Below are 23338 nucleotides of genomic sequence, written 5' to 3'. Positions count from 1 at the left end.
TGTTATTATGGCTCTGCTAACAGCACAACCAGTCCGGCTGATGAATTGCCCTTTAATTGTCTTACTTTGCTCACATTGCTGAATATTTAACTGCCATGTTTTCGCCATCGGGGAGGATGTAATATTTCAGCTTCACTCACATGAATGTAGGCAATTTTTCAACCCTTTGAACTCTGCAGCAGAAGGGGTCTGCCAGTATATATGCACATAGGTTTTTGCTTATTGTAATGATGTTTTTTAAAGTATCTTAAAATGCCTCGTATTCCTAAAATCTGCACAACCTGAAATAAGTGGTTATGTAACTCAATAATCAATCAGTTACATTTTATTTATATAGCCGCAAATTTTACATTAAGTCTCAAACTGAGTAATTTTGGGCTGCTCATATGAAGATGAAGGTGATAAACTGTTGTTTCATCCAGCTGTGATTGTGTCCCCTAAACCAGATATTTTCAGTAAAAGCACGATATTTTCCGACCATAACCAAGTGCTATTTGTGTCTAAACCTATCCACAAGCTAACCACAACATTGTTGGGACATAAAGCATCAGTGCATCTGATACATGATAACGTGCAAATGTAATGTATCTGTTGTTTGCGGATACATACAGCAACAACAAAAAAATAGAATAAATGAAAATCGTAACCTGAGGTTTTACAAAGTAAAATTTCTTCCCTTCCCATGCTGACACTTTCTTTGCACTTTTTAATTAATTAATTTTATCACCAGTAAATTAAAATAAAAAGCAGATGCAGAAAATCGGCAAAATGCAAAATATCGGCCCGAATAATTAGCCGGGATGATAATCTGTTGACCCCTTGTTTAATAATCTATTAACAAACAATATTTATATTAAGAAATATATTGGGTATGAAGACAAATGCAAAAATCTGCGAGCAAAAAACCTAAATATCCATTTAAGAAAAAAAACCTCCAGTATTAATTCATCAAATCCCAGTGAGTAAGATGTCATTAGACAGTTAGTGAGCACTGGTCGCACTGGGCCGCTCCCAGCTCTGATTGCTGGAGTTTCTATGAATATAAATGACACATTTAATGTCGAGCGCTCCGAGTGAATCAAGTTAAAATGTAGGACAGATGTTCTTGCATCATCACTGTTACTGAATCCCAGCAGGTTTTTTGCAGCAGATGACCAGCAGAGCTTCTCCTGGTAAAATATAGCTTCTCTTTGTCCCACATACATACACTCCCCCCCTCGCCTCCCCCCTCGCCTCTCCTCCTCCCCACATGGCAGGGGTTTGCTCAAGGCTTCACATAAATTAAAGTGACAAGCTCTTGTCTAGATGTTCCCCTCCTCTGTTTTATAACGGCCTTTTTTTCCCTGGTTTCCTACCATGGAAACACCACGGCACGCTGCTGCGCTCCTATTGGAAGATTTACATCTGTGACCAACTCAAACACTTTTCTGCCGACGCTTCTCAGCCACAAATATTGCTGTTGTTAGGCTGAATCCCCTGGAGGAGAGACACTTCAGCACAATGAATGAAAATGAAAGTGTTAATCAAAAGTGTACTGTCCAGTGGGTGTGATGGGAATAAGCTCCTCTCCACTTTAAAAAAAAAACGCAGCTTTGCTCCCACTTTTCATTCGTGGAAGGACCTCTTATTTTATTCTGTCCCTTTCACTTCTGAAACCTGCACTCTTGTTTTTTTGTGGTTGACACTCGTCTGTACATGTGAGTCCTCATAAAGGGTACCAGCCACTTTTGTCCCTCACAGATCCTCATCTGGTATGATATAGAACCGGAGAATTGGATTTGTCTGGTCTTGTTTGCATAGACTGTATATAAAGACGGACGACACGCCTCCACACTTACTTCTGCTATGCTTAAGTGATTGTGTTTTTAAACAAAGTTTTAAACAATTGAATTAACATTTGATCCTTGATCCTGCTACATCTTTGGACTTGAAGGATAAGTTGATTAAAATCAGCAGCTACTATAAAAATTAAATCTGGTTGCTTTGGGCATGTTGCTTTTGATGGCATCATTCAATTCCTGCAGTGCATTTTTTGAATTTGCATCAGAGTCTTGTGTCCCTTTGGCTCTAAACAAGCTCAGTCCATCCAGTGCAACAACCCGATCTGAGGTGTTTCCATTTCTCTGTGAAGATGTGTGCAGTGCAGTCTCTGAACTCCTGTTGCTGAGTGAGCCTCAATCACATCTCATCCACTTTATTCTCCTGTGAGCGGCCATGAGCCAGAAGAAGGCTCGGTAGAGGAACAGCTCTCGGTCCAAGTCGGGTCAGCCTTGCCCTGATGCCGGCTCTCTTTCCTCTCTTCATCAGGCACTTTCGGTTTGGTTTCTCCCCTCTGGTCTGACTGGCCGCTCAGAGTGTGCTGTTGGTGGAGATCCTCTCGCAGTCTGCTGCATTCAGTCCAAACTCCACACAACTTTTCCTGATGTTGATAATTGCTTCTCTATCTTACTGAAGTCGTGCTTCAGCAGAAGGTGCCATGGTGTAGAAAAAATATTTAAAAAATAGCAAAAAAGTAGCAAGGATTTGAGGAGCTACAGGCTGTTGCATCTACATGTACTGACGTGGTCTTGCGCTGAAGATATCATTGAGAGCCAGAGCCTGCACAGTTACGAAATCTGTGGTGGGGGAGTTCCCGCCAAAAAACCCGTCCGACCAATCACGAGCAGCTCCATTGATTGCAAGTGCACAGATTGGCTGTCACAGCTGTTAATCATGGAAGAAAACCCCCTTTTTGTAGAACTAAGTAAAAACAAACACTTGAACAAACATCAGGGTGACCTACAGTGACACAAACCGTCTTTGTAAAAAATGTATTTGTCGTGTAGTTTGAGTTTTTAGTTTGACCTATCCCATTCAGTAACATGGAGGGGCGGGCTTTATGACCTGTACTGCAGTAAGACACTAGGGGGCGATCCAGATTAAAAAGCTACACTTTGGGTGAGCTGTCATGTCGTCCATCTTTATATACAGACTACGCTTGTTTGCAGCATCAGTGTGATAAAAAAGACAGTTTTTAATTTGACGCTTCTTTGCAGTTATCAGCACTGCAGTGAGCTGTTACCAGCAGTGATCTTTCTCTCATGCCACGGTCGTGTAACAACAGCCCAAAAGTTGACTTTGAGAACTTCTACCTTCTGTGGAAATCAGTGTCTGCAGTCCGCTTCATTATGTTGTTTCTTAACCGCAAGCTAATGAAGTTTAAGTTCTTGCTTCAGTGCACCTTTTTGTTGCCCAGCAGGCAAATAAGAAGACCTTATAGCACAGATCAATAATGTATAGAGCCCATGTCTGCCAAAACTCTGCAGTTAGTATTTATAGTTGGCATTTAAATGAACAAACTACAGTTACGGGAACCAGTAAGGAGCTTGTTGTACAGCCTCTGGGAGTGTTTGTACAGCATGAGTGTGCGTAATAAGACATAATTTACACCCAGGTTAAAATATTAAATTCATTTATATATTAATATTAATATAATGGAGAGAGCCTGGAAAGTTTACCTGATGTGCCTGAAAATTGAACAGAGAAAAAATCACCTTAACTTAGACCCTTAAACCATGAACAGATGAGAAGTTAAGAAACATGATTTGTAATTTGGTTAAAATGACCTTTTCTTGACATGCTACAGAGATTAAGTTTGAATTTAACGTCTGTTTTACTTTTTTATTTTATGTCATAATCTATACACACAACAGTATCATAAACTCATGTGTTGCTTCTTTCAGAAGCAAAACTCACTGATAGACAAGAAGGGGACCGATAGAATTAATAGATGAAAACAAAAAAGAAAATAGTGCAATGTGGAGATCGGAGGTTTTTGCCCGACAATGATAATATAATTTACAGTAGGTAATAGGGGTCGACAGATTATGGGTCTGTACAATTATCAAAGCCGATATTTGGCCGATTATCTGTGTCTGCGCTTCATTTTAATGATCGCCAATAAAATAAATTAATGAAAAAGTGTGTGTATTACACTCAACCAACACCAGGTGAGGCTGTCTGCAATACATGCGGCATGGGAGGAGCTATTTTAATTTATTAATTTTTTATTTAAATTTCCACTGGACTTTATAAAAGGGTTGCTGGGAACTTCTTTGTTTTTATAAAACATTTGCTAAAGGCATTTAAACAAACTTTTCTTGTTGTAGTTTATTATATTCCAATTTCTACATTTTTGACAAATATTTTTTTATTATTTTTATTGTAAATGCATATTGGTTCAAAATATTGGTTATCGGTCTCATTATTTACTAATAAATGGTGTCGGTATTGGCCATGAAAACCCAATATCAGTTGAATAATAAATAATAAAAATAGAGAAGAAGACTTCACTTTGCTTTTTGTCTCTATCTATTCCTCTTTTAATAATTTTACATCATAAATAAAACTAAATGTATTAAACATTGTGTAAACAGCACTCAGACTGTGACTATTCACCTTCACAGAGTCAGCAGTGTTTTATGTACCAGTGGTCACAAGAGGGCACTAAAACCTGTCCCCCTCACTGGAGGACGTCCCCTCCGCTCATGTCTCTTCTCCTCCACTGGTTCTGACACCACTGTGAGACATTTCTGCTGTCAGATAATAGCAGAGGACGCTGCTGTGCAACAGTTTTTTTTTAAATTCCTGCCTCGGGGATCCCGGGACAGTTGCAGTTGTTGGAATAGACAGATGTTACAGCTGTTTTCACAAAGGCTGTATTGCTAGAGGTGTGTTTGTGTTTTTGTTTGTGTGTGTGTGTGTGTGTGTGTGTGTGTGTGTGTGTGTGTGTGTGTGTGTGTGTGTGTAACAATAAAAGAGTGTTTTTCTATCTGTTTTTCTCCCTAAACAGTGTTTCTTCTCCACATTAATATACTGTGTGCAGGCTGCTCAAGGACATAACGCATGCATGGATGCATTGTTACTCGACACATTAACACTCTCACTGCTGCTCGCTTGACGTGCCTCAAGGTACAGCCTATTAACGTGTGTGTGTTCACACAACGCAGTGTGTGCTCTGATGTCAGATCACTTTCTTCCACTGTAATGAGCAATTTAAAGCACAACATATCCATGTTTGTGCCTGTAGACTATAAACACAGGTTTTACATTGTTGCTGTGTGTTTCTGGAGTGATTCTCCACCTTTAGGCAGCCAGTGCTTCTTTTTATTTCACCTTTCTGTAAAAATCAGCTTGAAATCTGATAAAACATCACAACAGGGCTGCAACGCATGATTATTTTCATTATTGATTAATCTGTTGATTATTTTCTTGATTAATCGATTAGTTGTTTGGTCTATAAAATGTCAGAAAATGGAGATAAAGTGTATTGTTTTGACCACAACACAAAGATATTCAGATGATGTCATATAAGAGTTAAGAAACCAGAAAATATTCAAAAATAAGAAGCTGAAATCAGAGAATTTAAGGTCAAGGTCCATTTAGTGGTAGTTTTGTAGCTCTTAGTCTTGCCACATGATTATGGATGTGTATCGTTAAGATTTTAACAGTACTAATACTCTTACCGATACTGCTTATTGATCGTGCGCTTGACTGGAGCGCAGAGGCATACAGCCACGTGGCGGTTTGTCCAGCACCATGTGAGGGACCGTTCACACAAAGACAGCATTTTGGGGGCCTGAAACTTTTGAAACAGGGTTTCAGAGTTTAATCTTTTGAAACACCACCCGTACGTTACGGATGCTGTGAGAACTGTGACGTCACGGCCGCACTTTGTGCATATGCATGTTTGTTTATGTGTCATTTATGATGTCATCGCAAAGTTACTCTGCCAACCACTGTTCTGGCATACACACCAAAACGTTTTCGTTTGTCTTTGTGGATCTGCGTACCTGAGGATCGTTTTCACGATGTTATCACATGAACAGAGATTAAGTTTTTTAAAACACAAAGGAAAGACTTTTCTGTTTTTTAAAGGGCCGTTCTCGTAAACTCGGCCTGAAACATTTAGTTGACTGCATGTAGACATAAGCGAGGTCAGATTCAAGTCTCTGCGTTTTCATTTTAATCCCAAAATTCACCAGTGGCTACCTGAAAGGAAGGAAAATCAATCTTCAGAGCTTTGGAAGAGTGTTTGTTTGTACTTGAGTATTTTACAAATGCCATGAAAAACAATGCTTGGTTGTTTTATTACACGATATTGTGGCGTCACCAGAAATGTGTAGCTGTGTCACCGCTCACTCCTTCACTTCCTCTCCCTCCTTCTCTCTTTATCCTCCCCCACTCTGACTCTCCTGCTGCAGGTCGAGAGAAGAGAAAGGGTCCCATGATCTCTGCCGGCGATGCCGAGTTCCCGCGGGATTATCACACCCTGGCGGCCGGCGGTGGCCGCGGGGCCCGACGGTTCCCCGACAACACCAACGGGGGGTTCACGTCATCCTCGCTGGACCGCCGGCACAACGCCGTGGCCGCCAAGAGCCTGGAGGCCCTGAACAGCATCCACAAGGCGGACATCGAGCGCCAGCGAGACGCCCTGATGGACCTCCAGAAGAACAAGTTCTCCAACAGCCCCGGCAGCCTGTCGCAGGGCGCCGCTCCGGCAGGACGACAGGTAACTTCACAGGACGCCTGATCCAGCTAATTATCTCACATCAGCAAACACAATAACAAAGGAGGCTTTCATGTCGGGAACACGGGGATCATTAGAAACGCAGCAGTGAGGGTCTTGTCACCTATACTCCTCATAACAAACAACATATCCCACACAGTCAGTGATCTCCTAAAAATAGAACGAGGTTGGATCATTCTGCGGTTTCCCAGAATCCTCCTGAGGTCCAGAAGGCATGTAGGACTCCTGAAACTCCTCAGTCACGTCTAATTATGTTGTTTTTCTCAGTATCAGTGAGTCAGGATGTACAGTGCACACTGAGAGCTGAAAATACCACAAAACTGTAAAATATCAATCAAGAGTGACGTTAAAAAATCATTTGACTTTTGACCCTTTGAATCCAGGAGCTACGGCACTTTTTTGGTGCTGCTTTCAGGCTCTTTCACAAGTATTTAAACCTTTGAAATGTGAGCAAAGTGGTGTGATTTCTTTAAAAAACTTGGGAAAAAATGACAATGAGCTACTTGGTAAGACATAATCCTCAAATTGCGAGAAATTAGTAGATTTAAATTTGTTTATTTTTTTAAAACGTCCAAAAAAAAGCAACAGTTATGTTACAGAATTATTATAATTTTCAGGCACTTTTCGCAGGTCATTTCTTGTTTGTTTGTGTTTTCACTTTCTTTTCCATTTGTTTTGCTTTAGCACATTTTTAGTATAATAAACATATTGTTAAAAATGTAATTTTCCTAAAGCTTTTTACTTATTTCTTCACTTTAGTTGACAAGAGGTCACTACATTTTTGTGTTTTTTTCTTTAAAGTAATCTAATTTGGTTAATAAAGGTATCAGAAATCAGGAATCAAGGTGACAGGCTGTGTAAACATTTCGCAAATACTATCTACATATTTTTAAACTTGCATTTCTCTAGCAGAGTCTTTGACTGGTTCAAAAATATTTACGAACACACTGATGACTGATCATCATTTGAAAGCTCAAAATGTCTCGTCAGATAACTAATTTGACGCAACTAGGATTTGCAGTGTTGCGTAGGCTCCCTGTAAACTCTGATTCATCAATATTAGATTCCCGCCTGCGTGTTGTTTCCTCTCTCTCCGCCTCTATCTCCGAAGCGGTCCTGTAAAAAAGCAAAAAGCTTAAAAAATAAAAAGACTGACACCAATAGATCATATAGATTTGTCACCCGTCATTGTTTTTGTCTCTCCGTTACATCTCGGCCATTTTGAGCATTAACTTTGATTTTGGCATCACTGTGATGACACCTTTGATATTTAGGGTTACACAAAAATTCCTGTCTAATTATTCTATCTATTCAACTGTTTCCCAAGATGTCTTTAAAGTAATATTTTCATCATCGACAACAGAATATTACTTTCCATAAAATGTATTATATTAACATAAATATCAATATCTATGTGCCGATGAGAAGAGGGTTTAATCCATATTGCCTCTGCTGCACATGCAGATCAAAAGAGACACATTAATTCATAAAAACACAAATGCATCAAAGCAGCAGAGAGATGTTGCGATTTAATGTATTCTTTTCATGCTCCCATGAATATATTAGCATAAAGGTAGTATATTTCAGAAAATGACTTAAAACACCGGCAGTATCTAAATGGAAACATTATTATTGTTTGCCTGAGAAATCCAGAAGTCATCAGCTGATTTTTGTGAAATAACACGTAAAGTTACAGAGAGAGAAACACTTTAGTTTTAGTAAAATTCCAGGATTTTATTTTACTTTATTAAGATTTATCAAACTGCAAGACACTCAGCATAAAAAAGCAGCAAACTGCTGTTTTCAATGTAAAGCAAAGATCTGCCAAATGTGAAGTCGGTCAGATGAACATTTTGTGAAAGTTTCAGGACATGCATACACAACAGAGGTGCAAAGACTTTTACACACTAAGTCCAGATCTTTCTGTATGGTATAAAAGAAACTGTCAATGTTATATAATGAAAGTCTGAAAATAAAAGTAACTTCATAAAACAAACAAATAAATACAAATAATAATGAATCTAGTAACAAAATCTGTTTAAAATGGTCAATTTAATGTAATAAAAATAGAATTGAATAGAATTACAGTATAATAAGGCATTTAAACACCAAGTCCGTATATCTTTCACATGTATGTTTTTTTTTTATTCGTCATCCGTTTACAAAGTCACTACACACAGAAACGTAAAAAAGAAAAATGTAGAGAAACGTTTGCTCACTTGCTTCTCTCCAAACTGGTTACCTCTGTGGTTTCCACCACTCTCTGCTGGTGTCTTGCTCCTGAAATGATACCGTGCTGCTGTCAAAGTGGGAAGAGTAACATTGCCTTCTGTTTGTTATAGACAGTTTCAAAAAGGACATTGCTTTTATCTCTCATTTCTTTTTCTCGCTGACTTGTCGTCCATTTTTGCGGCGTCCGTCTCTCTTGATGCAGATGAACGTGTCCCGCAGGTTATTTTCTTTACTGTTTCTCGGTCAAAAAACTCTCAAAAGGCTTTTGACTTATGCTGAAAAATGCGGAAAATCGAACCTGTTCCAAAAACGGGCAAAAGTTTTGGAGAAAAATGTGTAAATGTGATGGAAATAAAACAAAACACAAACGCTGTATCAACATTTTTACTGTAACAATCAAAGTACACAACTTGACCATACAGAAGACCGAACTACGACACGAGACGGTGGACCGCATGTCGTGGTTTTAGCTTCTGCCACTGAACTATCATTCCCCTAAATACAAACATAGAACATCGAACCTGTTTCGAAAACTCTGATGAAGGATGTTTGAGAGTCACTGTGTAAACGTGAACGACAAAACATGACTTTGTATTTATTTTTAAATGTGCAACATGTGCAGAACTAAAAAAGACACGATTCAGTAAAAAGAAAAGGCAGAAAAAAGCATAGCGCCGTATTTATTTTCTGAGGTCGACGACGTGACGATGCTCAAACGTGCGTCAGTGTGACACCGTTCATGTCTGCCAGTTTGCCCAAATTATGTTTGAATAGAGTTTGAATCTGATTTGTTTGAAAAATGCCAGACACGGGGAGGAGCAGGCGCCCCACAGAGGCCGCGTGCACACTGCAGCGGCCGCGGGTTCGATTCCGGCCTCGGACCTTTGCTGCATGTCGCGCCCCCTCTCTCCCCCTTTCATGCTTAACAGCTGTCCTATAAATAAAAGTGCCAGAAAACATAATCTTAAAATAAAAAAAATGCCGGGCAAGTAAAAACAAAGAAGATCTGAAACAAAAAAATTAGGGATAATTGAAAAGTTATAGAAAAGTTTTGTCCATAAAAATGTGTGTGAGGTTGGGTTTATTTAAAAAAACAAGCGACAACTGTGTATCAACTGCACACAGAATTGACTGTTCAGTATGGACCTCATTTTTGGGGTCATAATTTGGTACATTTTATTAACAGTAGGTAAAAAAAACAAGCAAAAAAATGCAGAAAATAACATTTTTTATTGTAAATAGCATATTACACGAGGCTTCACTGACCATATTTCTTACTGCCAGTCAACGAAAGACGACCATGACTTAAGACCGTGAATGATGTGTTGCAGTATGGAGGGTTTTTTTTTTCAGAGCCGTTATGGCCTAAAAAAACACACACACACACACAAAACCTACAAATATACAAACAGACGTAGAGACACAGGCTGGTTGCATTCGACTTAGGTTTCTGGGAGAGTGCAGCCTTCAGGGGGAGGTTTGAGCTCTCTGAGTGCTTTCTGTTTCCACATGTGACGATTTTCCTCTGAGAGATAATAACAGCACGTCGATGGACTCGGAAACCCACACAAGCGCATTATGTGCCGAGGCGCCTCTGGGGCTTCAGTCGCACACAGCCGAGGCATTTTTATGGCCGGCTTGGCGGGGCAGTAATGGCCACTTCTTTAGTGGTTATTATCTGAAACGAGTCGGCGATAGAAACGAGAGAAAAGGATTTAAGTGAGAGAAAATGTCAAAGTGAAATATTAAACTCACCGCTCCATCAAACCCTCTCCTCTCCTCCCGCCTCTCTCTCCTCTTTATATTCTCTCTTTCGTTCTGCCATCAATCACCAGGTGCCGACGTGATACCTGAGACAGATGGTCTGAACCGAACGGCCCGCTGCAGCTTCTCTCTCTCTCTTCAAGGAGGAGTTCAGCGTTTTGTTTGTTTGCTGTCTGAGAGCGAATTCACGAGATTGATGTCAGTTTCATGTCTGAGCGTTCAGCACAGAGCCGGAGTCAGGACGGGGTTAACTCAGATTAGCGTAAAGGCAGGATGAACGGCTAACGTGGCTCTGTCCAAACTAACGACACTTCTGAAGACTAAATATATATGTATAAATATCAATCCTTGTTTTATTCCGTCGTATTGCTGAAATACAGCTTTCGACCTCCTGCAGGAATGCAGCAGAAAGAGAGACTAAGGCCGCGTTTACACGGAAACAGTCCGCAGAAAACACGATCATTTTCTGTGGATCGTTTTTTAAACAAGTTCTGCATTTAGACGACAACGTTTTTTAAAGCAAATGCTGCAAAAAACCCTTTAGTATACGTGCGCGGCCAGTTGCTGGATGTGTGATTTTGTGCACATACACTTCCTCCTACAGAGCGCTGAGGTGTGAACATACAAAGACGGCGAATGCACAAACATTTATATGCGTGTTTTTGTACCTTCGTTGGCGTAAAGGTGGATTTAGCCGTTGGAGCATGCGGTGATGCGTCTCCGCTGATCAACGTGATGGTGCAGTAAATCTACACTTTAGTGAGCAGCGCCGTTAAATTTTGGAGGGTGAGCAGCACAAACAGCACTCAGGAGTCCGTCGTTGTTGTTATTGTCCACCTACTCACGCATAACAACTGAGACCGTAATGTGCAAAAAGTCCCCGTTGTCAGAGGAAACTCCGTATCGGTAGTTTACATAACCACGCAAACAGTGGCGTTCTCAAAAGTTTGCACTCTGGAACCCGTTTTCAAATGTTTCTGTTTTCAGGCACACAAAACGGCGCTGACGTGTAAATGAACAGCCAAAACGTAACTAAACGTTGACGCTTTCTCCTGAAATTGTTTCCGTATACACGTGACCTTAAAGGGCGTCCTCGGTGTCACCAGGGTTGACTTGAATATCAAGTATATTTACGATTTTTCCAATTATCGGCTCTGACGGAATACTGATCGGAAACCTGCAACAGCCAATCAGAGCGAGGAGACCAAACGGATATGGCGTACATGTACATCTCAAAAACACGGCGGGCAACAGCAGGACTTCTGTACTCGAACCAGCTGCTCATTTCCAACTCACGCTGCAAAATGTCAAACGCTCACTCCGTCTCCTCAGCCATGACTCGATCCATAACTTTTTTCTGTTTTGGTTTTTCGCTGCAAAACAAGACGCACACAAATGCAGCCAGCCGACAACGACGGTCCTCCTTTTTTTCTGAAGTCACGTTTGATCACGCGAGATTCTATGAGATCCCAAGATCGCGACTGTGACATCTTAACTACAAACGGCGAGTGTGCGGTCTCACGATCTGCCCGAATCGTCTATAGTGTGTGACGATCATAACATTAGAAATCTTTTAAGTCTGTCATCATGTCTGTGATCTCCAGTTTTAAAAAATCGGTTAAGATTGGAGAATCCGTGAGTCCGTGCCAGCCTTTAGAGGCGAAAATACTCTTTAGAACTGATGCATTTCTTTGTAACTCTTTCTGACTGTTGGTTTATCAGTAAAGTTTATAAACTTACACGTCAGCACGGAGACTTTTCCAACAGCGAGGCGCAGAGTGACAGCTGTCTCGTGTGAACGCGTCAAGCCGACCTGCGTCACGCAGATATCTGTTGTCTGAAAGAGGTTTAAAAAAAATAAAAAAGACTTTGATGAGCCACCGAGTGACAAAAATATCATGAGATGTTTATCCAGAACCAGAGGATGACTGATCTGGATTTGGCCTAGTTTTGGTTTCAGCGGAGGCTCGATGGGACCAAACCTGTCACTGTGATGACAAGTCGCTCCGACCGTCCGTTTTTTTATTCTGTGTGTGTGTGGGTGATACATATGTTGACATATGTTGTGTTATTCAGGAGCTTTAGAGGTGTCGGTAGGTGTTTTTTTTCACTCGAGACAAAGCCAGGCTAGCTGTGTCCTCCCCAGCTTTTATGCTAAGCTTAGCTGTTTTTATCCCTTTAAAAACGGGAGCTAGTTGTTGCCATGGTTCTGTTCATATAGATCTAAAATGAGAACCATAATAGCTAAAACATTCATTTTTTTTCAGCAGAAAGCAAAAACGTCTGTCTTTCCTGTCATCACACCATGACCTTAAATTATCATGTCATGTGGCGCACAAACATGGAATTATGTAGTAATGGTCACGGGTTTGCATGTTTGCTTAATTCTGTGTATTCAGGATTCCCACAGATCCTTAAAAAGTCTTAAAAGGCATTAAAGTCATTAATCTAAAAATAAATGTCTTAAATCAATCTTTAAAAAGCCTTAAAAATGGGAATAAGAAGTAGGATTTTGATTTATTTATTTATTTTATGATTTTGTTAAATAATTTACCAAATTCTTCTTCTTCTTCTTCTTCTTCTTCTTCTTCTTCTTCTTCTTCTTCTTCTTCTTGCATTATAAAATCTCAAAATATTTGATGATAAAAAGCTTTTAAATAATTACCATCACATAGATAAGGATAGAGGAGCCAACGACATATTTTCACATCAAATCAAATGACAAATTAAAAGTTTTTGTTTTTCAAGGAAAAACAAATTGATACTTATGTTTTCCATGTTTAGACATTTTTCCCTGCATTTTATGTAGATCATCCAATTTTTTAACCTGACCGAAAAAGTTAAAGTTAAGTTAAAAAATTAGTCCTAAATGTAATTCCAAGTGGCAATAAAAAGTCTTACAAAGTCTTCCTATATCAAAAACTACATAATGATAATAATAATAATAATAATAATAATAATAATAATAATAATAATAATAATAATAATGTTTATGTTTCTACAATAATTAATTTTATTTATTTATAAAAGATGATGAAAAACCAATTTCAATCCTTTTTTTTTTTCAATTTTGGTGGTTTATTGACTTGGATACCTTTTAAGCTTGGGTTGTACAGATTTAAGGGATATGACGCATTTGAAGATACTCCGAGAAATCACATCACAATAAGCAAAAACACCAGTGTAGGCCCTGACGGAGCATTTTTATTGCAGAGTTCAAAGAGATAACTCAGAGATTGATTTTCTCACATCTCTCTAGGAAAGACAGCAAAAATATCCCCCCAAAAAACGTTGATCTTTTCCTTTAAGTGTGCTCCCTCTTCCTCCGAGCCTCCGTCAGCTCTCATCCTCTCCGGTCTCAACTCCTCCTCCCTCTCCACCCACTCTCCGCTCCTTCATGTGCTCGCGTCTGTTTACCCAAACCACACCATCTATCTCCTGACGAAAAAAAAGGTGGACTGACACACCGACGGAGAGAGAGAGAGAGAGAGAGAGAGAGAGAGAAACAGGTGGAGTCTGCTGTCGTCATGGCAACCCCACCGTTTTACCCATATAAGGATAACTGAGTGATATCATATGGTTGGCAATGCTTTTTGGAAGGAGGCACATGCTGTTCTGAGTGAGAGGCAACAGCAGCAGCGGGGGAGAGAACGTGCGACAGGGAGAGACGGAGGTTTTTTTTATGTGTGAGGGGCGAGAGAGGGTGACGGACACAGAGAGAGAGAGAGGGACGGGGGAGAGAGGGAGGAGGAGGAGCAGCAGCAGGGGATGCTAACTGCCTCCAAGGCGCTACTACGGGTACCAGCGAGGGGGGACTGTGGCGGATCCTCAGGGCGCGGGAAAGACACAGAGCCGCAGTGAAAAAAAAAAGATGGAGAGGGGGGAGGAGGAAGAGGGAGGCGTGTGGAGCGGGAGGATGCGCCAGGCGGCCGCCGACGTGCTCATTAAGTAGCCACGGTAACTCTCTAACCGCGCTCTTGCATCCTCAGCTGAGACATTTCCTCTGTGCTTGTGTCGCTGCATGGATGATGATACATGAGAGTGTGTGTGTGTGTGTGTGTGTGTGTGCGTGCACCTTGTGTGTGTGACAGGTAGACCTGATGACCTCACACCTCCCTTTCTGCTTTAATGTGTTTTTTTAGGGGAGGGTCCGTGCGTTCCCGGAGCAGACAGGTGTCGACCAGGTGTGTCCGTGCTGCCGCAGTGACGTTTGTTCATGTGTGTGTGCGTGCCCCAACATGAGTGTGTGTGAGTGAGCGCACATGTGTTTGGGGCTGGAGAGGATGGATAAAAAAAAAGAGGGTGGGTACAAAGATGGCTACTTGGCATGCAGGTCAGGCTCGCATGTCTCTGTGCTCATCCCTCTCCCCTCGCTGTCTGTCTCTGTGCATATGTGCGCTCTGGGATTTCGGCTCAAGTGATTGAGAAATATTGCAGGCAGTAATCACTGAGTCACGGTGCATAGGGGGCCTGTTTGTGTTAGATGAGACGGGTTTTATGTTCCAAAAAATGTCCGCTTGTTGGTGCATTAAATTATTTGTGGAGTGACTTGGCGGGCAGGTTTCGCCATTTTCCAATTTAAGGTGAATAAACGGAGCGAGCGGGTGATTACACAAGATATATCAGGGATTAGAGCACAATGGGTGCTTGACTTCACAATTATCAGCTGTTTGTTTCTGTCACAGTGACTCTGCGAGGAGGGCGATAATATTACTGCTTTTTTGTTAGCTGATAATTATAAAGCTGGAAGTGGAAGTCCTTCAAAGTTCAGCAGATGAAGTCAGCAGCAGGTTACAGAGGTTGTCAGCTGTGTATCTTGAGAGCAGCGTTATTATTCTTTTAGAGCTGTAAGCAGAAAGTAAAGTGGTGAGAAATGGATGTAAGAGGCGCCTTTATTGATTGCATGAGGGCAAGTGATCGACCTGAGGGTGAAGAGTGCAGGCACAACACGGAAACGTGTCAAAAGCATATTCAGAATTTCTTACCTTAATGTATAAATCTTGCTGCATGTTGGCTCTGAAAACATGCAGAATCCCGTCCAAAGGCCCTGACACACCAAGCAGACTGTTGGGCTGTCTGAGCATCAGTTGTCCTGGTTTATGCGATTTTTCAGCCGAGTCAGCATTTTGAATCAGAGGCGGAGCCTGTCGGTCAATGAAATCACTATAATTGTGATTGTCTGTTGATCCAGGTGTTAAGGTGTTAAATTGAATATTGCCCTTTCTCACTAACTTTGCAAAATGAACTTTTCATATGGTTTCCTTCCCACCTTAACGTTCACAGCATTTCGAAGACCATCATGCTGCACTGACATTTTAGCCAAACTTCAATTCAGGCTTTTGTTCCCTCTAAGTGAGGCATGTTTTAGTTAATCTTGCTACTGTTGTCACTAAGGATGGGGATTGAAACCCGTTTCAACCAAGGACCCGGTTCCACATTTGAGCTTGTCACTACTGCTGTCGAATCCAAACATTGGTCTGCACACATTGATTGTCCAATAAAGTTTTTGAATAAAAATGAATTGCCAGCTAACAGGTATTAAACTAAGCGAAGAAGAAATCTGGTGGTTAAGGGGGGAACACATCCTCCAGGATCGAGCACATCAACACCGTACATGAAATTAAATCTAACTGCAGAATCTTTGACTGTGTTCAGGTTGAAAAAAACACCTTCAGCTCTGTCAGCTGCTGCTGCTGCACAGCTGAAACTGTCGTCATCATCACCCACTCAGAGCAACAGCTGTAAACACACATAAACTCTGTAGCAAGTCCTGTCAGTTAAAGATACTAATCCAGTGTTGAAATTGGCAGATAAGAGCTAGTTAAGAGCTGGTCGTGGAACTGTGGACCAGCTCTGGACCCTTTGCAGGTCCTTGTGGGTGCATGGGAGTTTGCCCAACCAGTCCACATGTGCTTTGTGGACTTGTGGAAGGTGTTCGACCGTGTCCCTCGGGAGTCCTGTGTGTGGTTCTCCGGGAGTATAGGGTATCGGATCCCTTGATACGGGCCGTCCGTTCCCTGTATGACTGGTGCCGAAGCTTGGTCTGCATTGCCGGCAGGAAGTCGGATTCGTTTCCGGTGAGGGTTGGACTTTTTTTCTACCCTCACCTATGGTCACGAGCTTTGGGTAGTGACTGAAAGAACAAGGTCACAGGTACAAGCGGCCAAAATGAGCTTCCTCTGTAGGGTGGCTGGGCTCTCCCTTCGAGATAGGGTGAGAAGCTCGGTCATACGGGAGGAGCTCGGAGTAGAGTTGAGAAGAGTCAGGTGAGGTGACTCGAGCATCTAATTAGGAGGCCTCCCTGGTGAGATGTTCAGGGCACGTCCCACCGGTAGGAGACCCGGGGAAGACCCAGGACACGCTGGAGAGACCTTGTCTCTCAGCTGGCCTGGGAACGCCTCGGGATCCCCCGGGAAGAGCTGGACAAAGTGGCCAGGGAGAGGGAAATCTGGGCTTCCCTGCTTAGGCTGCCGCCCCCTCGACCCTGGATAAGCAGTAGAAAATGGATGGATGGATGGAGCTAGTTAAATAAACAAGGTTCTATAAAGTTTCACTGTGATGTGATCTAGGTCGGCTCAGCAAAATCAGGCAAAGGTAAATAAAATGTCGTCATGATGTGTTCAAATGTAACATCAGGAATAAGGAAATTTAGTTTCTGGGGAGAAACTTGAGTAATACAGTTGTTTGGGTGATAAGTTTGTTTCCTCAGCAATTTAAAGTTGTTAATAGAGATGGAATTACAATCTGTTTCACATTCTGTCATAAGCTCTAATCATCTTATTATACATAATTAAAACTACTGATGCCAAGAGTTTTATAAATATTGAAATAAAAATATAAAAAATGAAAAATAATCACCTCATCTTTCCACCAAGTAATAGAAAAGTATCAATACTGATATTGATAAAGACATCAGATTGTTAACGAGTCTTGATAATGGTATCAATATCGATAAAAATGAAGAATCCACTAGTTATCACCAGTGTGTTGTTGTCTCTGTCGAACACACACAGGAGCAGTTAAAGTGACACTAAAAGTTTACATTCACTGGCTCTGCACTCTGCTTCTCCTCTCATCCATCCGTCTGATCAGCTCTGACCAGATCCACAGATCATTTATCCACGCCGTGAGTCAAACTGCTGCTAAATGATAAAAATAACTCATTAGGCGTTTTATTAAAGTGCCAACTGACTAACTTGCGTCATTAATCCGTCCTGTCAGTCTTAAAGTTTCCCTTTTTAATTACAGACGAGCGTGGTCCGCTGGTACGGAGAGTTATTTCCTCTCAGACAGGTGAAGAACGTAGACGGTTGTTGGCTGTAATCTTTGAGATGTTTTCAAGTGAAACTTTATGGCCGAGTCCTTTTGGTTATCGGTTTGGTGTGTGTGGACCTTACAGGGATAGTTGTGGATTTTTGAAGTGGGACTGTATGAGATACTTGTGTATAGTCAGTGATATGATATAAAAAAAAGGGGAAAAATGTTTAGAAAACTATATAATTATTTAAACACTGAAATACTGTATGAGCTACATGACATGTGGCCGCTTTAGTGACAAAATGGAAGTTGGAGGTTATAAGATATTATTTTCTAAAGTAGTTCTGTGTAAATGTTACCTGCAAAATATGAAAAAAAAAGTATTTGGGGAGATAAAGTTAAAACGATACATTCTGGCTGCAGTATCTGGCTGTGTGGATGTTAAATGTTTGATTTACTACGCTGTGTGGCCTCAGATCAGGTATGAATTTGCTGTTTTGGTCAGCAGGTTTTGGACTGAGGCCGACAAACCGCACAGAGCTCTGAAATCTGGGTCAGAGCAGCCCACAGGCTTATTGGTCTTTCTTTCTAAAACCCTCTTTTCTTCCGTCCCTCAACTCCATTTTTTTTTCCAAAATAAAGTGAGATGGATTTCAAAAAAAAAGTTGCAACTGAGCTTTCAGGAGAGAATATTTGGGGATCCAGGCGGCTCCCAGAACAGCTGCTCAAACATGAATTAACTTCCACCTACACCTTCGCTTAATTATTAAGGGAATTTGATTTCCTTCAAAAGCTCTCGCAGCAGATGGGATGCAGTCTAGACTCACAGAAAACATTAACTCACCTCTGTAAATGGGAAGTCGCATTTAAGTAAGTCAGAGTGCAGTTATTTGAATAAATACAGTGACGGTAAAAGTGTTGCAGATGGTTTGTTGTGACAGTTATTTGTCAATTGTTAGTGTTTTGTGCTGAAACCAGAGTGAAAAGGAAGCTTTCAAATATCAGAATCAGCTTTATTGACTCAGTATGTGCACACAAACAAGGCTCTGAGTGTAGTTTAACTCCAAAATCTATAATTTACAGGTACGGTGGATGTGAGAGTCTCGGGGTAATTGCAGAGGGATTGTTCCTGACACTGTTTCTTATTAAATATTAAACACATCCACTGTGAATATGTTTGGAAATGCTGAGAGTTGGATTAGGACGAATGGTTGGAAGAGGTGTTTTCCTCTAACATTTTGGGTTTCATATAATAAATGACATAAAAAAGTGCAGCAAAACTGTAACATTGTGCTGCAGATGTGATTGGGCAGAAGTGTAACAGAGTTATAACAGAGTCTGCCAAAATGTGAGAGTTAGAAGGCCAGTGGTCAATAATAATAATAATAATCTTTATTCATGTAGCACTTTTCAAGCTTAAGCACAAAATGCTTCCCAGATTGAAATACTTGCAGAATAAAAAATTAAATCTCAGAAACCCATGTTGCCCTTCCCCCACCCCACTTATGACGTGACCAAAATTAAGAACATTAGTACAAATATTAAACAGCACTGCGTGCATGAACAGACGGGGGTGCAAGAACAAAAAAACAATTTCATAAATAAATAATTAAGCTGTAGATATGAGAATGAAGAGAAGTAATCATGTGTAAGAGCAGATGAGATGCTGATAACGGAGATGATTCATATGAAGCAGATGTGATGCCAATAAAAGAACAAACTGTTGAAGATCATCTTGTTAAGATCTTCTGCTGAAAAAACTTTTGGTTCTGGCATTCACGTGGATTCCCTCGGCACGCTCCTCCAACATTAAGTGCCTCCCTCATGGCAACGCCGCTCTGTGATGGCAGTGAGAGACCCCGTCCCGGCGGGGCGATGCACCACGCCACACTGCTTGGGAATGGCCTAAGAAACGTGACAAAGAGCTCAAGCCAAAACTCAAGCATGTGGATTTCATAACAACTCGGTGTGCTGATGAGAATAAAATGACATGCTGTCTCTAAGCGTCCAAAACTGAAGCTGGAGGGCTAGTGAGGCTACGTCCACATAAATCTGTTTAAAATTTAAGACGCATCAATATTGCTACGATTCATCCTGGCGTCCTCACAAAAACCTCATTCCCGCTCATGTGGACGGGGATCGATTTTGTTTTAAGACGTCTTAAACGTAATAATGTGAATGTAGCCTGAGAATGTGTTTGAGTTTTGTATGGATTTGGAGCGACGTTGTGTGTTATCCTAAAGGACGACTCGTGCCTGTTAATGTTAATTGGAGTCATTATATTTCTGCAATTTACAGTTTTTTGTCAATATTGAACTTTATTACCACAAACCGCATTTTGAACCTGGATTTCCAGCGCTGGCATGTGCATTGTGGTACGGCTCAGCTGCGGTTTTGCTCTGTGCAGTTTGAGTCCGGCACGGTGAAGCACTGCCTAATCAGCTGGAGTGGCGAGACAGAGGAGTTGCTGCAGTAATTACAGAATCACTCCCATAACTGTCGATATGGTGTGCCACGCATTTTCCTCTCTATGGTCGTCCTTGTAAAAAATGAGAATTTTGTGGTTTTCCATAATTAGCTTCTCCTCGTCCATGTTGTTGGTAGTGACCTCTGAAAACCTCTGACCTGTTGACTCCAGGTTGATCTGCTGATTGTGGAGTTTTGTTGATGTAGTTAAGTGAAACACGATCAGACGTAAACACGGAGTATTTAATTCTGAAAATTAGCCAGATGTTCTAAACTCGTGTGGCTGTCTGACTTCCTGTTTGCTCTGTGCTTAATTCGGCTGAATGGATGCGAAGTGCTCCGGCGTCCGGCAAAAATAGCAGCCTTGCGTATCTGATCCGCCAAGCGACCGCCGTTTGCCATGACGGATCGGAGCTGGATCTGGTGGAAATTAGGGGTTAGATGTATGCCGTTTATTTCTCAACGGTCAAATGGAGTGTAAAATAATTTGTGTATCCACCCGTGATTTGGATCCACTCCAAAACTTTACGTGTTTCTTTGGCCCTTGCTTCTTCCCTCCCCTCATGAAAATTGGTTTTGCAGTTTTTTGTAATCCCGCTGAGAAACAAACTGAACCTAAAAAAAAGCTCCTTGGCGAAGTTAATAATGCTCGTCTGTTCTCTGCTGCAACACGATGCAGCTTCACAGTTTGTTCCTTTAACCTTTATTTCTCTTTATGTGTCGGATGTGTTTTCAGCCTCGCTGAGAGTCAGATTGGCAGTGATGAGGTCAATGCATCGTTCAGTTACCCTTTAACTCGACCTCTTCACAGACGTCTGCTGTCGAGCGACAATAAACTGCAACCAGCAGCCTCTAAGTTGTGTTCACACCTACAGTCAGAGACCTGCAGGAAAACATCCGAGTCAAACATAAAGAGGCGGACATCTTGGCACAAACAGGAGCAGTCGGATCCAAACATCCCGTCCTCGCCCAGAAGCTCAGTCTGTGCTGTCATGTGTGATTAATTGATGGGTTTTAAGATCACTGTTGCCTCTTTTCTTCCGGCAGAGAACTTGAATAAATGCAGGCTGTTATTAGTCGATATCGAGCCTCTTGAACTCGATCATGAAGTCAGTATTGTTCCTGCAGAAAATAATATTTACAGCCGTTTATAACAAACCTTAAACTGAAGAATTGGCGTGTTAATGTCAGCATCAGCCGTCATTACTGCGTCTCATATTCAGTCTCCTCTTGTTGCTTAACTTATTTATTATTAACCGTTTAACACCTTCTGTCAAAGCATTAGTGGAAGGAGGCCATGGGCAGTTTAATAAAAAATTACCCAAAAAATCAGCAGGACATTTACAAAACATTGTAAAGAAAATTAATTGAAAATAAGCAACAAAAATGATAAGTAAAAACAAACACAAAAAAACGTTCTTAAAAACATGCTAAAAACAAGCAAAAAATCTATGGAAAAATGTTTTATTTTATTGAATAACTCGAAATGTATGATCAGATTTATAAATGAAACACATTTATTTCTAGTTTTTTGATAATATCATATAATATGTATGTGTATGTTCATGCATGTTATTATTATTAAACATCCAGAGCTACAGTGAGCAAAACACTGAGCCTTTATAACGGTTGATCTCCGTTTCTTTGGCTCGTTTTTCTTCAAACAGAAATAACATTCTCAAACTCCAGCTGCATTATGGTTCAGCAACACCGGAGCTCACCTGCAAAAAGTTCCCATCTCACCCAAAAACAGTCAACTCATGCTTCAAAATTCAATTGTTTCTCGTGGGAAAAATCACCCCAATGCTGATCGAAATGTTTTAATGTTTTTTCTCTGAGGAGTTTTTGACGAACTGTTTGACGGAGAAGCAGCACAGTCAGTAATGATCAGCATGATACAGTCATTGGTGATTGTGCAAACTGTTGACAGTTGTATTTAATCATTTAATCGTTTTCAAAGATGTTTTAAGGCATTTGCAATTTTCTGGAAGGAATGACAAATTCAAATCTGCTGTGAACACGCAGCCTGTGGTTTGGAGGTTTGAACATGTTGCTTTGAGAAAGTTAATTATAAAAATGAGCCAAAGCAATTGAGAAAAACTAAATTCAGAGACTGAACTCAACTCTCTGATTTCTCATTTTTTTGGAAATAAACAAATGCCTGCTAAACACTAGAGGACTTTGAAAAGACATCAGAAAGACTTTGAAAACTAGACTGAAGACTGGGGATCTTGCAGGGTCAATAATATCTGCAAAACTACACCTTTTGAACTTATTTCCGACCTCGTACGTATAAATGTCAGGATACCCAATTCTTTGCTTCATATCGATGCCCATGGACCGTAGCTTCTTCAGTAAGTCGTAAGAATCATCATCGAATCCAACTGATCTTAATTTGAGCAGATAATTTGTCTGTTTAATTCCTGTTTTCACTGTTTCCGCGTTCAAAGTCTACAAGGTTGATAGCGTGTTCCAGTGGGGAGGTGACGCATTTATATCTGACAGGTCTCGAACACATGGGGTTACTGAGCTAAATATGTGAGCTAGAGTTATTGTGCGATATAAAACAGCCACAGAAGGTCACTTCTCCCGGAGTTACAACCATCGCTTCTTTATTTAAACCTCCTCCTTCTCTTTCTGGTGTCATGACTTCACTCTGAATAGAGGATTGCGAGACCTTGTGTTCAGAAATGTTTTTCATTCAACCCATTCAAGCAGTCACCAGTCCAAGGTAATGAGTGGAAATTGGTCAGGAAATAGTGCTGCTTTGTTAGGCTTTACACAGGAAATGTTTCATTCAGGAGGAAATGAAAGAATCTTGAGTGGGTTGCATCACAGTCGTGACCGAAAGTGCAGCGTAGTTTACAAAGTTCAGAATATCGTTGTAGCTGTCGCATTAAGATTCCTGCTCATTGGCCGATCATTTCTCTCTCCTGTAATTTGGCCTGCGCAGTCAATAATTGATCCTTTCTGGAAATGAAGTGTCTGAAACGCTTTAGGATGCAGCTGAATGGTACATAATTAAAACTCAACAACTTATGAGCAGATGAT

General features: G+C 40.9%; 1 protein-coding gene across 7 annotated transcripts in view; it reads left to right on the top strand.

Annotated features, from left to right (window-relative positions):
• srcin1b (SRC kinase signaling inhibitor 1b) overlaps nt 1-23338 on the top strand; it is a 137778-nt gene that overhangs the window by 55695 nt on the left and 58745 nt on the right. For 5 of the 7 annotated variants that reach the window (XM_088069866.1, XM_088069867.1, XM_088069868.1 and 2 more), the window contains one exon: nt 6243-6550. In XM_088069866.1, the coding sequence (XP_087925992.1) occupies nt 6243-6550 (308 nt within the window). Of the gene's footprint in view, nt 1-6242; nt 6551-14390; nt 14522-14706; nt 14749-23338 lie in introns of those variants that run through there. The other 2 variants (XM_088069871.1, XM_088069870.1) reach the window with 2 other exon arrangements.

This window comes from Plectropomus leopardus, chromosome 19 (assembly GCF_026936395.1).
Source record: "Plectropomus leopardus strain MGB_pleo_1.0 chromosome 19, ASM2693639v1, whole genome shotgun sequence".
Lineage (NCBI taxonomy): Eukaryota > Metazoa > Chordata > Actinopteri > Perciformes > Serranidae > Plectropomus > Plectropomus leopardus.
Note: the sequence above shows the minus strand (reverse complement) of the source record. Positions and strands in the feature narration are given on the sequence as shown.